The 14430-nt window shown below is 40.6% G+C and overlaps 1 protein-coding gene across 3 annotated transcripts; it reads left to right on the top strand.

The window, feature by feature from the left end:
- Positions 1-874: 874 nt before the first annotated feature.
- SASS6 (SAS-6 centriolar assembly protein) lies at positions 875-13680 on the top strand. Of its 3 annotated transcripts, none has more exons than XM_082314305.1 (18): positions 875-1174; positions 2473-2533; positions 4374-4453; positions 5601-5705; positions 6658-6829; positions 7778-7855; positions 8237-8356; positions 8458-8649; positions 8862-9056; positions 9449-9538; positions 9622-9801; positions 10431-10512; positions 10968-11077; positions 11964-12059; positions 12407-12495; positions 12981-13072; positions 13175-13277; positions 13591-13680. In XM_082314305.1, exons 1-17 carry the CDS (start codon positions 882-884, stop codon positions 13258-13260), a joined length of 2121 nt encoding a protein of 706 aa, XP_082170431.1. In that variant the 5' UTR covers positions 875-881; the 3' UTR covers positions 13261-13277; positions 13591-13680. The 3 variants fall into 3 exon arrangements, with proteins under 3 accessions (XP_082170431.1, XP_082170430.1, XP_082170429.1); XM_082314304.1 differs by having other exon boundaries at positions 11964-12077; XM_082314303.1 differs by having other exon boundaries at positions 11964-12086.
- The last annotated feature ends 750 nt before the right edge of the window (positions 13681-14430 follow it).

The following is a 14430-nucleotide window of genomic DNA, read 5'->3' as shown; positions in this document are numbered from 1 at the left end:
TACAGTGAGACGGGACATAGAAGGTGAGGAGAGTGGAATGTGAATTCCATTTCAGCAAGTACTTATTCAACTTCCATAGCGTCCTTACTGTAGGGCTTGCTAAGACTGCTGTCCTCCAGTTCCCAGCTGCTGTCAGCACGATAAATTCTCTGCAGAGCTGTAATGTTTAGGGCCTTAAATCTGAGAGGAAATAGCGCTGAATTTACACTGCACTTACTGGCTTTGGCTTCTCTCTTGAATTACATTTTTTTAAATGCTTTTGTAGTTGGTCTTCATATACAGTGCTAAAATCCAAATGGAAAGAAAAGTAAGTATCAGCATTTATCATGTGAACTCTGACAAAGTATAGGAAAAGCATTTACATATACTTACTGTTTTGGATCAAGAGGACACGGAATTCTTTTTCTGTCATTTTCTTCCTAGTTATAAAAGAAAAGTTTTAGACAACACTTCAGCATGCATTCAGTGTTCCCGTTTTAGAAAAGCTGTTGAGGGACATCTAAGTTTCATAAGACATCTATTCTGAGGTAGGTGGGTTAACTGGAATGCAGAAACTGAGACAAGAATTTAATATTTAAGTGGATCCTAAAAGAATAAACCTATAACGTAATGGCAGTGTTACTGCTGGGCTGAACTGACGGCCCTAGCGCACCCAGGGCTCAAGGGAAGGGGCAGACGCTGCCTCTCCCGCCCCCGCTGCGAGGCCGGCCCAGGCGGCCATGCCGGCCCAGGCCCCCCAGCTGCCGCCGGGGCTTCCCGCCCGCCCGCCCCGGCCCCTCCCAGGGAGCCCGGGGCTCCCCTGACCCCAGGAGCCCAGCGTCCCGGGCCGGAGAAGCGGGCCTGCTGCTCCGCCCAGCAAGGCCCAGTACCTCGTGCTGCCCATGCTCTCCGCAAAAGCGCCTCCCAGGAGCCGGGATCATCTTGCAGAAGCGCTTCTTCCTCTCCACGAAGTAGGCACATCGCCCTGGCACCGGGGACCCCCGGCCCGGCTCCGGCTGCTGCTGCGGCGCCGCCATTTCCGTCCCAGCACCCCCTGCGGCCCCCGCCTCGGCTCCATCTTGAGGCTCCTCCTCCGCGGGAGCCCGGCGCCAAACTCGAAGCGCAAGATGGCGGCGGAGAGTATGTTCAACCGGCCGGTGTGTGTGCAAGTGAGGTGCCAGGGCTGCGAGGAGAGGTGAGGGGCTGGCTTAAATGGGGCGGTGGGCTCTGACTTGGCTTCCTCACCAGCTGCGCGGAAGCTTTATTGCATTCTTTAGGAGAAGGGCTGCCGAGCGACGGCCTCCTTCCTCCTCTCTTTTCTTCCTGCCTTGTGCCCTAGCAGCTGCTGGGCGAGAGGCGAGGCCCCGCCGTAGTGCGGGCGGTGGGCTGAGCAGCCTTGTTCTTGCCGTGGGGCTGCTTACGGCGGGGCCCTCGGGGGCAGAGGGAAGGGGACTTGGCCGCGGCAAGGCTGGAGGTGGTCAGTGAGAGCGGCAGCGGCTGCTGTGGGCGCCTCGCCAGGGGAGAGGGGCGGAAGGGGCGCTGGTAGCGGAGAAAACCGGCGGTGGCTTTACCGAAACGCTTTCGGGGCGCGGGGGCAAGCGCGTCTCCCCTGCAGGCTACGCGGGGGCCGGGATTTCTGCCCCGGCCGGGCCCCCCCGGCGCCGCCGGGCCGGCCGGCCGCGCCGCTGTTTGCGCGTCTCCCAGGCCGCGGCGGTTGCCCCGCGGGCAGGCCCGCCGCCGCCGCCTCCTCCTCGCAGCCTGAAGCCGGCCTCACCGCGGCCGCCGGAGCACTTCAGCTCCCTCGTTACTGCCCCTGCGGCGCGGTCGAGCCCAGGCGTCCCTCCCGATCGGTTTCTGCCCAGGGATCGGTCGATTTAGGCGCACCCGTGTGCGTGTGTGCGTGGCTTAGCACTGGGGTTTGGGAAAGCCCAGGAATATTTTATGTGAAGTGTTTATTCAAAATATAGTGCAGTAATAACTCGGTAATATAGGTCCTATCTGGACTAGACAGTGTATGCAGGAGTTAGGGCTACTCTGGCTTGCCTGCATTAGAAGGCACAGAAAGGCTGATGTCTGGGGGTGTATTCTGTAATGCAAGTAACTTCTCGGATTACTCAACAAGAAGTAAATGAAGACAAGGTAGTACTGTATAAATGGTTATCAAAAGTTTCAGCAATCCTTAATAAATTTCAGCAGGCTTTTCCACAGGTTCTAGTTTCCGGACAAAGTTGCAAAACTTCTGCCTTACTCTTTAAAGTTTGGTGGATAACAAGCAAGAAAAAAACCTGAGCTGACTGAGGACCTGTAATGATAACTGAAACTCTGGGGCTTTCGGGTATCTTAGTAGTAGTCATCAATAGGAACCTTCTCGATATTTCTGCCTAAATTTTTGTTTTCTACATGTCATCTGATTCCTGTAATGTGGCTATGAACACATGTTATTTGGAGAATGTTTTCTTGATTTGTTACTAAGTTTCATCTTTTTGTATACAGGAGGTTAAATGTTCGAGTGAATATTGAGCTACTGTCAGTTTCTAATCCTGTTCATAAAAAGGTTTGTGGATTAGTTATATTTGTGTCATTCATTAAGCATTGTCTGAATTTCATTGTATAAGAGGACAAATAGGCCAAGGAAAAGCAAAATGGGATTTTAGTACGTTTGTCACTTGACCTTATTTTCTTTTTAATATAATTTCTTGAGTAATTTAGTTGGTTTGGTATGGTGGTTGTTTTATAATGTTTTTAGCCCTATCTTTTAGTTTGGCTGTTCATGGGTCTTAGTAAACTTGCAAATTAAAAGTGTTTGGAGACCCTCAGAGGAACCTGAGTTAGAGCTTCAGAGCAGTCTCACTTAGATAAACTCAACACTTATTTAAGAATGTAGAGCAGCAGTTGTCTTTGCAAAGTCCTCATCTTAACTAGCAAAAATGACAACTAGTATGTGGATGTAACATTTTGGTTTTTATTGATAAGTGTGTTAGTCTTTGGATGTTTGGAATTCATCCAGTGGGGGTAGGAAGGAAGTAATATACTAAATTTGCAGTAAAAAAATCTTCTTTCTCAGGAAAAATAGCAATGAGATTACTACTGGAGGTTATAAAATCTTTTTTTGTTGTATGTCTAATCTGTCGCTTGAATTGTACATCCACCTACCATGATGTTAAGATTGGTCATTAGTTGGTTATAGTATTATTGAGTAAAGATTTGTTTGTAGAGGAGTACAGCATTTTTTTGTAAGATTCTGCTGACTGTGACAATGATAATATTAAGTGTGAAGGAGCAGTTCAGTTAAGAACTGTGTACCAAGTTGCAGCCTGTGTCAGCAGGAGCCTGGAAATCCAGTTGGGTACATCAGTGAGCGATCAGTCTAAAAAGATAACTTCAAATGCTTGGATCAGTTAATGGGACATCAAACCAAGCAGGCGTTCTTCTCTTACTCAACAACCTGCCCTAGCTGGTTTGGGGTGGCATTAGTTTTAACATAAGCTAGCTGCTTATATAAATCCCTGTTTGTTTATACATCTCCAGCTGAGAGTTTTGTTAATGTTACAAGTATCTGAATTACTGAAACTTGTTTCAGTTCCATATGTGTACATGTGCTATGGTCACACTTCACTTAGGTTGGAAGAGCTGTGAGGTTTCTACTTACTTTCTTTCCTCTGCTAAGGGAATATTACATTCTTCACACAGGTTTGAGCCTCGTTATAGAGAACAGGTGCTTAGGCCTAATGTACCAGGTGTTTTGCCTAACCCCAGCCTTGTAATGAAAGACTAACCTTCACAGAGAAGGCAGTTTTTCCAAAACACTGTGTAGATCTCCAGCAAACAAATGAGTTTATTTTTAAAAGCTAAGCAGCATAATGCTACAATTTTTTTTACAAGCCTACTGGACTTCAGCTGTATCCATTTTATGTTTGCTTTGCGAAGCTCTGTATTCCAATATAAAAACTCTTCAGAAGGTGCTGTCTTAAACTTTTAGGAGCGGTATGCTCTGTAAAACTTCCAGTTATGGAATGACGTGTTTGTGATCCATTACAGTGGACTGCTGGTGCTACGCTCTATTTCATGATGGGGAAAACTAGCGAATAGTTTTATTTCTGTGAAATGGTGAAGACACATTGAATTTTGAAACCTTTGCTGCTCAAAGGTGAAGGTTTTTATTTGGTTTGTTTTTGTGAGAAATAGTTTTCCTTTTTTTCCCCACTGTAATATTTGAAGTTGTGTTAAATGTTAATGTTTTCCACCTTCTGAATTAGTTGCCACAGTTCTATCTTATTTTTGGTTAAACAGTAAAAACATTAAATACTGTTTGCAATATTGGTTTACAATATTTAAACAACCCTACAGGATGGTTTATGGTATTTTAAATCATATTTAAATATCTGTCTTTTCAGGATTTAGCTGTTCGATTGACTGATGATACTGATCCTTTTTTCCTTTATAACCTTGTCATATCTGAGGAAGATTTTCAAAGGTAAGTGAAATTGTAATGTCTTGTCTGTGAAACATTTCTAAATGGCAAAAAAGAATGAAGGAATATTTTTAGCTTAGAATGGCCTATCTTAGAATCTAGGTTTTGGCATTTTTCACTTGTGGAGTTTTGTCAGTATTTTTGGCAGTATTGTTCTCTTTGACCAGTTGGTGAAACAGCCAAGTACAGGAAAGCGATTGGCTCAAGATTATACAGATGAGTGACAGAATCCTGATGTTAAGTTCCCTGCGTAGCTACACTACCACAGTTTATATTACTGCCTGCATCTTCTGTTTATCGTAACTACTTTTTATAGAGTATTATAAGTGTGTGAACTAGTTCAAGAAATAATTGCAAGAGGAAAGTCTGTTTGTGTGGATGTGGATTCACAGACCTGAGCCTTTGTCTTATGGGTTTCTTGCATACTAATTGTACTGTTGGGTCTCATTTTACTTTACTTGCTCAAAATTTGATAATCAGATTTGGGCACCAGGCATGAACAGTTGAGTTTTCTGCTTTGTTGTTTGAGTGTTTTGGTTTTGTTTGTGGTGGTTTTTTGGGGGTTTTTTCTTGTTTGTTTGTTTTTTTTAAAGACAGATGTGATCAGTGTGTGGCTCAAAAGGCAAAAGTAAAATAGTATTTGTAAAACAGATGTGCAGAAGTGTGTTGTTACACAAGGTATGGCTTTGTGCATACACTGTTGAATGTCTGTTTCTGTCTTTGAGTTGACTGCATCTCTGGTGAAGGTGTGCAATTAAATAAACAAGTAGGCAGATAAAGTCTTGATAATGATTGTGTCTCCCCTCATTGTCCTTTGCTGCTTCTGTGTGCCCCTATCGAATAACCTTACCACTCTGTGCTGTAAGGAAGATGCCTACTCAAAGGAGCACGTTTGTTTTGCCAGTAACTTTTATTTTCCTTAGTGCAGTCCATTTGCAAGAACTCTTGAAATCAAAAATGTCCTCTGGTGATTATTGTCCAAGACGTGATCACATTTCTTCTGTGTTCAGGATTGAAAATAACATGCTAGCAAACTTCAATGACATGATCAGAATTAGTTCTTTCCACTAGTTTAAACAAAATATTTTATAAGAAATAAATGACACTTCTATATATTGTTAATATATTTTTTTCCAATCTGTTTATATAGTTTAAAATCCCAGCAAGGTCTCTTGGTAGACTTCTCTGCTTTCCCACAAAAATTTATAGATCTGCTTCAGCAATGCATTCAGGAACAGAACAAAGATATCCCGAGGTAGGTAATAAGTGTGTGCCGTATTACTCTGTGTGTGTGTGTGTGTGTGTGTGTGTGTGGTGAGGTCTTAAAATACTTGTCAGCCACTCAGACTGAGAAGTGTCAGTAGAATGAGAATAATTTAACCTTTCCATGGACGCATCAGGATATCAGTCAGTGGATGTTGCTGACAAAACCTAAGTCTCAGGAGGACGGAGCAGTGGAATTGATTTCTAGTAATAGTCTCCCCATCTGAGTTGAAGCTGGCAAGCTTCACAAGCTAGCAGAAGTGAGAGGATGCAGCATTGGTCCTTTTTTTTTTTTTTTTCTTTTTAAGTCTAATGCTGGCGAGCTAATCTGAATTTGATGGACCGAGGCGTAAATTGTTCTGTTTCACAGGAGAAGGCAAAGTTATAAAGCATTCTGACAAGGATTTTTTTCTTTCATTTCAGTGTTCAGATACTAATACGTGAGGGGGGAGGCCTGAGGTCCACTCTTCCCTGTAGTGGCCTTTTCATGTGTTATTTGTTTGTGTGGGTACTGAGGAAAGCCCTGCCCAGAGTACCTAGCTCCACTCCAATAGTCAGGCCATTTCCTGAAGTATGTACTGTGGGCTATGAATTTTACTAGGTTATAGGATACCTAAGTCAGGAGTCTGTTTTCCTTTTGAACTTGGTTACAAAGGCCTTACATGGCTTTGGGACTTCTGAATGGGCTTCTGAAAATTTTACAAATAAACAAACTGATTAGTTTTGTACATTTATTTTTATAAGGTGCAAGCATTTTAGTTGATACTTGTAGTATTAATTACAACATAGGGATTGAATTTCCTAGTTCTTTTTCAAACAAAAACTGGGCAGCCTTTTATTGCACATATAAAAACGTATTTTATTTGAAAACAGCTTGTAGGATCTACAGGTAGTTTCAGGGAAAGAAATAAGCTAAACATTTGATTATTTTTGATTTTCCCTAGGTTTTTGCTGCAGTTAGTTTCTTCAGCATCTGTTCTAGATCACACACCTGTCTCTTTAAATGTAGTGGAGACCAACCCTTTTAAACATCTTACCCATCTCTCTCTAAAATTCCTACCAGGAAATGATGCAGAAATAAAGAAGTTTCTAGCCAGCTGTTTGAAATGCCTTAAGGTAAAATGAAGGCTTGTCATAGCTGCAACTAGGCCTTGATGCTATGTGTACTTAAGCATTTTTTCAGTCTTAATACTTCAAAAGGATGTACCAAATTGTATGCTCTGGTTTATTTTAACTCATATATGTCATTGCATGCAGTTATTTGGGTGCATGTTATGAAACTAAATTGTTACTGTTATTCTAGCAATTAAAGTATTACATGTATTCAACCAAGTGCTATAATTTGAACTGGCAGAAAAACAGGTATTTTACACATGCAGTGCATGTAATCTGCAGCTGTCGAATGCTTCTGAATGCTTCGGCGTCGTGTGCTTCACAGCCTTGTGCCGGTTGCCAGATCAACTGCAAAAGTAAAATACTGTAAACTTGCAGTGTCTTTGTTCGGCAGTTGGGTTTAGAAAAGCATGCCTGTGTATATAATTCTAAGGCTTTATGGACTTCAAAGGGCTAGCAGCTGTAAATAGCAAATTAAAATTGTAATGTTGATGCCGTTGGTAGCATGCTAGGTTTTATTTAATGAGAAATTAATGGTCTCATAGTTTGATTGTTGTCTGTTTTGGTTTCATAGCCTGGGATTTGTGTCTCTCCTACTGTGCTGTCATGTTTATAGCCACCTAATAAGCCATTTTAATATAAATTTACAGTACTTCAGTTGATTTGTTGTTCATGCAACTCCTTTGTAAACCAATCTTTATGATAAGATGCTATTTCCTTATAAAAACTTGGTAAGAATTTAATTCAGGGTTTTTACCTTGTGAGCTAATGCTTTTTCTTTTAAATGTATTAATTAATCTTATTCAATATGAAGTTGATTTAATAAGATGATTTTTCCACAAATATACTGGGTATGTGGTTGCTTAGGAAGAGTATGCTGATAAAATGGAAGCTAAATATGGCTTGTATTTTGGGAGCTAAGGATTTGGCTTGATGTCAATTTGTACACAGGAAGACAAAATGATGTTGGAAGAAAAGCTTAGAAAAACGGAAGAGGATCTTACCAGACAACTCAGCTACACTCAACAGGTAATGTAAATTTTTAACTTTCCTGTTGTAAGTTGCACTTTTTTTAATTTGTGGAAAACGTACCTTCTTGCGGGCCGGTTGGTTAGCCACCACCTAGCCAAGATAATTGACTTGGGAGTGAGTGAAAAGAAAAGTAGTCTACTGTAGCTTTTCTTAAGAATGAGTAAAGCGTGCAACTCAAAATTTAGTTCTTACAGTACTAAACCAGAATTTTACTTTATTTTGTACAGAAGTCTGTCTGTTATAGGCACGCACAAATTAGATGCTGAAATTTAGACTTTTCATAATAATTCCATGTCCTGTTTAAGAAGTAACAGTAAAGAATCATTCAGTACTGACTGAAATGCTTAAATTTTTAAAACTCTGTGCCTTGTCAAACAGAGCTTGTCAGAGAAGAGCCGAGAACTGGACAAACTGAAAAATGAATGGACATCATACACTACAGCTCTAACAAACAAACACACACAGGAGCTGACAAATGAAAAGGAAAAAGCTCTCCAGGTATGACAACAGAAAAGAATTCACAATATTCTTCTATGTGAATAGTTTCTTGGCTTAATTTTCAGATTCACTTAACTGCGTAGTTTCTTTGCTTCTCATAGGCACAAGCTCAGTACCAACAACAGCATGAACAACAGAAAAAGGAATTAGAAAATTTGCATCAGAAAAGTATTCAACAGTTGCAGAACAGACTGTCGGAACTTGAGGTCATCAATAAAGATCTAACAGAAAGGAGATACAAAGGAGACTCCACAGTCAGAGAACTGAAAGCAAAGCTTTCTGGAATAGAAGATGTATGACTTAGTAATTCCCGTATCCAAACTTACTATTTTTAGAGCATTAACGCTGCCTGCCTCTGCATGTAATAGAAAATACAGCATATTAAGTTTGTTCAGCTCCTTTTCATTCCACATTATGCTTACTATTTAGATATATCTGCTTAAATTACTATTACGGGTTTTCTTAAAAATAAATAAATAAATAAAATTCCTTCCCAACATTCTAGGAATGTCAAAGAGCAAAGCAGGAGGTGCTGTCGCTGCGTCGGGAGAACACTACTCTGGATGCTGAATGTCACGAAAAAGAGAAACTCATTAATCAGCTACAGACACGGGTTGCTGTTCTGGAACAAGAGATCAAAGATAAAGATCAGCTAGTAATTAGAACAAAAGAAGTATTAGATGCGACACAAGAACAAAAGGTTCCTTCAAGTTCCAAAATAATTTTCTCTAAAGCTCTGTAGAACCTTCTTAATTGCAGTCTCTATAGATGAGCAGCTGACCAGTTTTTATGAATACAGCAAGTAAGCTTGCAAATGTCGTTAAAGATTCTAAATTATGGCATCAAAAGTATACCGGATTCAGTTTTACAAAGGTCGCTACTGTTTTAATGTTGTGGTACTGGCGTAAAGTTAGTGGTACTTTTTGTAAACAAAAAAAGGGATGAATTGAGATCCTATGTAATTTGACTGAAAAGCAAGGCCTGAATTTCTCGTAAGGATTAGTTCTCAGAGAATTGTTGAGGTTCTAATTGAAATAATAAGCGATGTCTATCACATATATTTATTATAATATTTTTAATAATCTTTTAAAGGCGATACTGGAAGAGAGTACAGAGAAAAAACAAAGCCATATTGAAAAACTAGAGACAACAATTAAGTCGCTGTCAGCTGAACTTCTTAAGGTTTGTTTGAACATGCCATTATCCTTATGAAATGTCTTCCTTATTTTTAGGTGTTTCTGATACATTGTTGTTTTTTTTAATAGGCTAATGAAATTATCAAGAAGTTACAGGGAGATTTGAAAACTCTAATGAGTAAATTAAAGTTGAAAAATACAGTAACAATTCAACAGGAAAAACTATTGGCAGAAAAAGAAGAGAGACTTCAAAAAGAGCAGAGAGAATTGCAGGAGACGGGACAATCTCTTCGAATGAAAGAGCAGGAGGTATTGCGATAGGTTAACCCTCTGTCCTGTAAATGCTATTGTGTGTAGTGTGTTGGGTTCTCTGGTTTTTAACTTACTTATTTTCAACAATAGGGTCTTGCATCTTTCCCTGGAATAAAATGCACTCTTTTACTTAGTTAACATGTTTGTTTAAACGTGTAACCAACTTTTTTCATTTTTTTCATGTTTAACTGATTTGTAAAAGCCATCCATCCATACGGAATAAAACTAAAGTTGTGTTAAGAGTACAAAGCAAGGTGATGGATGAATCGACATGCTGTAGAGGGCATGTTCATGTGAAAGCTGGTGAAGGAGGCAACAACAGGAACAGAGTGAACTTTTTCTTCCATTAAGTATATTTCTCTGCTTAGAGTCCTTGCATTAGTTAATCACAGAAAAATTGAAGTGGGAAAGGTTTCTGGCTGTCATCTTGTCGAAACCTTAGCTAGAAGTAGGGCTTATTTTAGAAGAATTATATTGCTTTTGTAAAAAAACTGACTTCAAACTTCTCTAAATATTTTTAGAACAACTTCAAAGATCCTTTTTGTTTATTTATATTATCTTTTTTCTTCAGTTTGTAAGTAGTGGTACCTCCTGATGGTGTTATAATTATTATGGGAATATTGCAGGTTTGCAAGCTACAAGAACAGCTAGAAACTACAATACAAAAACTAGAAGAAAGTAAGCAGTTACTGAAAACCAATGAAAACGGTAGGTTTATACAATTTCATTTCTCTGTCTGTAAAAAGGACACAGTGATCTAGCTGCTACTGACAATTAATGGAAGCAACCGTATTGCTTTACCTGTGTTCTTTTTTTGTGAAGAGCTGCGATTTATTGCTTTTGGAAAACAAGCTTTTGCCTGTAGTGGGTACGCAACAACCTAGAGCCGCAAGCAGGGGCGGCTTCCTTCACAGCTGGCGCTCCTGGTGGCTTGGGGTGGTGGGCGGGGGGGGGGGGGGGGGGGGCGACTCTAGGGGAAGGACCAGGATGGCACGTAGGGGTGGGGGAAGCCTCGAGAAAAAGGCTTTTCGTGAGCCTTGCTTGAGCTCAAAGAGGAAAAATAGCCCACCAAACTGTCGTGTTTTTTGAGGAAGGGCTACTTGCTGTTTTAAACAGCTTGCAAGAGGTAGGAAGTGAGCCTGACCTTTTTCTTCTCTCTTCAGTAATCAATTGGTTAAACAAACAGCTGAATGAAGTTCAGATGACAAAGAAGCTGGAGACTTCTGCCACTACACATGGTGGTGTTAGGACTGCCATTTCACCTCATGGCATGGTAAGGTACAACTGTAAATAATGTGGTTATGACGTAGTCATTGTTTCCTGAAATATATGCCCTTAAAAGGAAAAAAGAAAGTGCTTTCATCTTCTTTGGGCCCTATGGTTTTGGGGGTATGGGGGTTTTTTCTGTTTCGTTTAGTTTTGGGGGGGTTGTGTTTTTTTTTTTTTTTTTTTTAACAACGTAATACCCTGTTGGGTGCTGCTTGATGCCTTGGCCTTCAAAGTGAGAATTTTCTAAGCTCTCATTTATTAAAATACACAAAAAACCAAAGCAAAACTAGCTTGGAAAAGATGAAGCGCAGGGTGAAGGAAAAAAAAAAGGCATTTTTGTGTTGTGAGGTTAACTTACATACTAATTATCTTTGTATAGGTTGAAAAAGAAAGTGTACTATTTGAATACTCTTATTAGTGATATTTAGAAACGTGAAAGTAAGGGGTAAGAAACATGACCTACTATCTTTGTTAAATTCCATAGCTTATTGGTTCTTACTCTTTGTTGTCCCTGTGTGTACAGGTGTCTGTTGTCACCTGGCAATTGATGAGCTGCTTATTCAGCAGTGGAAGGGCACATTCATGCAGAGGTCTCTGATTTATAGCGAGATACATTTAATATATTAATCAGTTACAGGGTGTGTAGCTTATTATGAGCTTATAAGTATTAGCTAAGAGTGCTCAGCTCATCTAACTTACAAAAAGTTAAGAGTTTTCCTTCAGAATGTGAATCTTGGAAAAGTGGCATTTTTTCGTCCCATCAGAAGACTCAAATGAGCGTTACCTCTGTAGTTGTGGTTAGTTGTTAACTTTGGAATTCTGAATCTTTACAAACAATTACTTCAAGACTTGTTTTTCTCCTTTCTGGATGTATTCTATTTCTCTTACAGCCTGACCGACCATCCTTTCCCAGCTCAGGCATCGGTCATCCCTTTTCTCCTCTGTATGCCTTCCAGAACTTCCCAGAGCCAGCACACAACAGAAACGTCAGTTCACAATGCCCGGTACCAAAGGCAGGCGCTTTGACTTTTCTGTTTGGTGAAGAACGTGATAGCATAAAATAGCAAAACGTTACGCTTTGATTACTTCTCAAAATGCACGTTTACTGTATATCCTCGTACTCTTAAACGCCCCGCCTTGAACATTATCACTATTAGAAATAGCTAGTGCTTGGTTGTAGGTTGCTTGTTCTTGCATGCTTTGCTGCACAGAAGAGCTGTGCACCGTATAGAAGCAGTAATCCCTGAGGAGTTCACCCTCCGAACGCACTCGCTGGGGGACCGTCATGCCCGGAGTAGCTCTCTTTTAACCTGCAACTCTTACGTTTCTGCAGATTCAGTTTAACACGCAGCTTTCTAAACTGAGTCGATGCTCAGAAGCTCAGGCAGTGCCTGCAACTAGCCAGCCAGCAAATAAGGAGAAGTAAGTGTCATCTGTTGCATTTTTAGTGTTGTTTTATTATTATTTTTATAGAGCTGTTTGTTTGTCTTCTATGTGTGTCTGGAACATTTCCAGTAGCAAGCTACTTCTGTGACCTGCCTTTCTCCATCAGCATGTTAATGCATTTTAAGTTGTGGCAGACTTAATTGCTCACTAAGCATGGCTTGTAGATAATACATGAAGAGCTGTGCCTTCAGGAGGGGGTCCCAAGGAACAAAAGTTCATTGTCCCTCAGGGGCAGACCTGAGGCTCTCGGGTGATGGGTCAGTCACAAAGTTAGTTCTAGGCTGTCCTTAACCTGCTCAGCGATGGTTCACCTTTGAATGACAAAGCTCATAGGCGGGCAGTAGTTCCACTTCAAGTTAAGATTTTTCTGCATGAGGCTGTATCCACACCCATTCTTAATGCACTGCTAACTAATGACAGTTGTTTAAAATTTTAATAATAATTGGCCTTTTTATTTCTAGTGGTGATAATTTGGGGCTGGACTCAAAATATTTCAAGAAAAAAGATGACAGCATTCCTTTACGAGGGCTTAGTCAAAATACACTTAACACAGGTACGTATGGAAACAGGAAAACAAGAGCTTATTTGAAATGTACTGGCAGGGTATCGATAGTTACGGTTCTGTCAATGGTATCTTGTTTCTGCTGTTCTACAGAGTACCTGAAACCGTACTTACCACCAAAAGCCCAGCCGTCACCAAAAGCTGCGCTAACACCGGCCTCAGCCTATTTTCCTGGATAGCAGACAGGGTTCTTAAAGTAAGAGAGAGTCCTCTTTTAACCATCTGGGAGATTTTGGGGTGTCCTGTAATAATGTATTAGTAAAGTATCACTGTGAACACGAGTTTATCATCAGTGTGAATTGGTTTGCTTTGAGAAAGCCATCTTGGCTGACTTGGATGACTTTTCAGGATACTTAAGCCTAAAGAAAAGAGAAAACTTTTAAGCAGCCTCAGCGGGAGCAACGCTGCAGTTAAAAGTCGCTGGGCTGTGCAGAATTTTCTCTTGGTGGATTGGAGACCCTGTAGGCTTCCTAAAAACCCCACTTAAGTGCACCACTTTTTTGTTACAGGAATTGACAAGCGTGGCTCTGTAACAGATGAAATGTACGCTCCAGCGTTCCCTGAGAGACAACACTTCCCTAGGAATAAATACTTTTCTTGACTCCTTTCAGAGAAAGGATGATGCAAGCAGAAAGTGCGGGAGAGCAGGGCGAGGCTGTCCAGTTGAATCATCTAAGTTAGCAGGCCCGCCTCACTAATCCTGCCTTACAGTTTGGATTTTAAAAGCTTGCTTAGTTTTGGAACCAGCTTATTGGAAGTGCATATAGACTTACAAATATATTTAATATTAAAGGAAGATGCTAAATTATTTTGCTGAAAGTATAAAATTATAATTTAAAATTCTCACTCTTGGTTACCCTGACTTTTCTATTCATCTGTCAGTATTACGTTCCACAGGCCACCAAGCATAAAACAGGATAAGGATCTGAACAGTTAAACTAGTGAAAGTATCGCAACATCTAAAAGCCGCTTCATTTTTACTGATCATACTTTACAGCTGTAAGACTGTGCAGAAATTTACGTTTAGGTAGACTGAGTCTATTCAGCTTGTTCTGCTGTGGGGGGTTCAAATGCTGGAATCATGTAACAGCTTCATTCTGTGCCATCTTTTATTCGGTGGCCCAATAAAGAACTGGCATGCAGGTATTTGTAACATACAAAATACACTTTTTTAATGACTACTTACATACTTCTGCTGTTAAAGATAGTTTGTACCTTTTACCTTAGTCATTTAAGTGCATCCAGAGGATTGTACAATTAAGTGGTTTGTTTTGCAGTGCAAAATGTGTATATTTGTGTATAAACCAGCACCATGATGATGTATATTCACTTCTTCTGGCGTCTGTAAG

The sequence above is a fragment of the Platalea leucorodia genome (assembly GCF_965183815.1).
Source record: "Platalea leucorodia genome assembly, chromosome: 5".
Lineage (NCBI taxonomy): Eukaryota > Metazoa > Chordata > Aves > Pelecaniformes > Threskiornithidae > Platalea > Platalea leucorodia.
The sequence above is the reverse complement of the archived record's forward strand: the minus strand, read 5'-3'. Positions and strand labels throughout refer to the sequence as shown.

Coding starts and splice junctions, on each gene's coding strand:
- SASS6 (XM_082314303.1), top strand. CDS start 882: ATGCTCTCCGCAAAAGCGCCTCCCAGGAGCCGGGATCATCTTGCAGAA. Junction 6,830..7,777: donor GCTGTTTGAAATGCCTTAAG/GTAAAATGAAGG, acceptor ATTTGTACACAG/GAAGACAAAATGATGTTGGA. Junction 10,513..10,967: donor ACTGAAAACCAATGAAAACG/GTAGGTTTATAC, acceptor TTCTCTCTTCAG/TAATCAATTGGTTAAACAAA.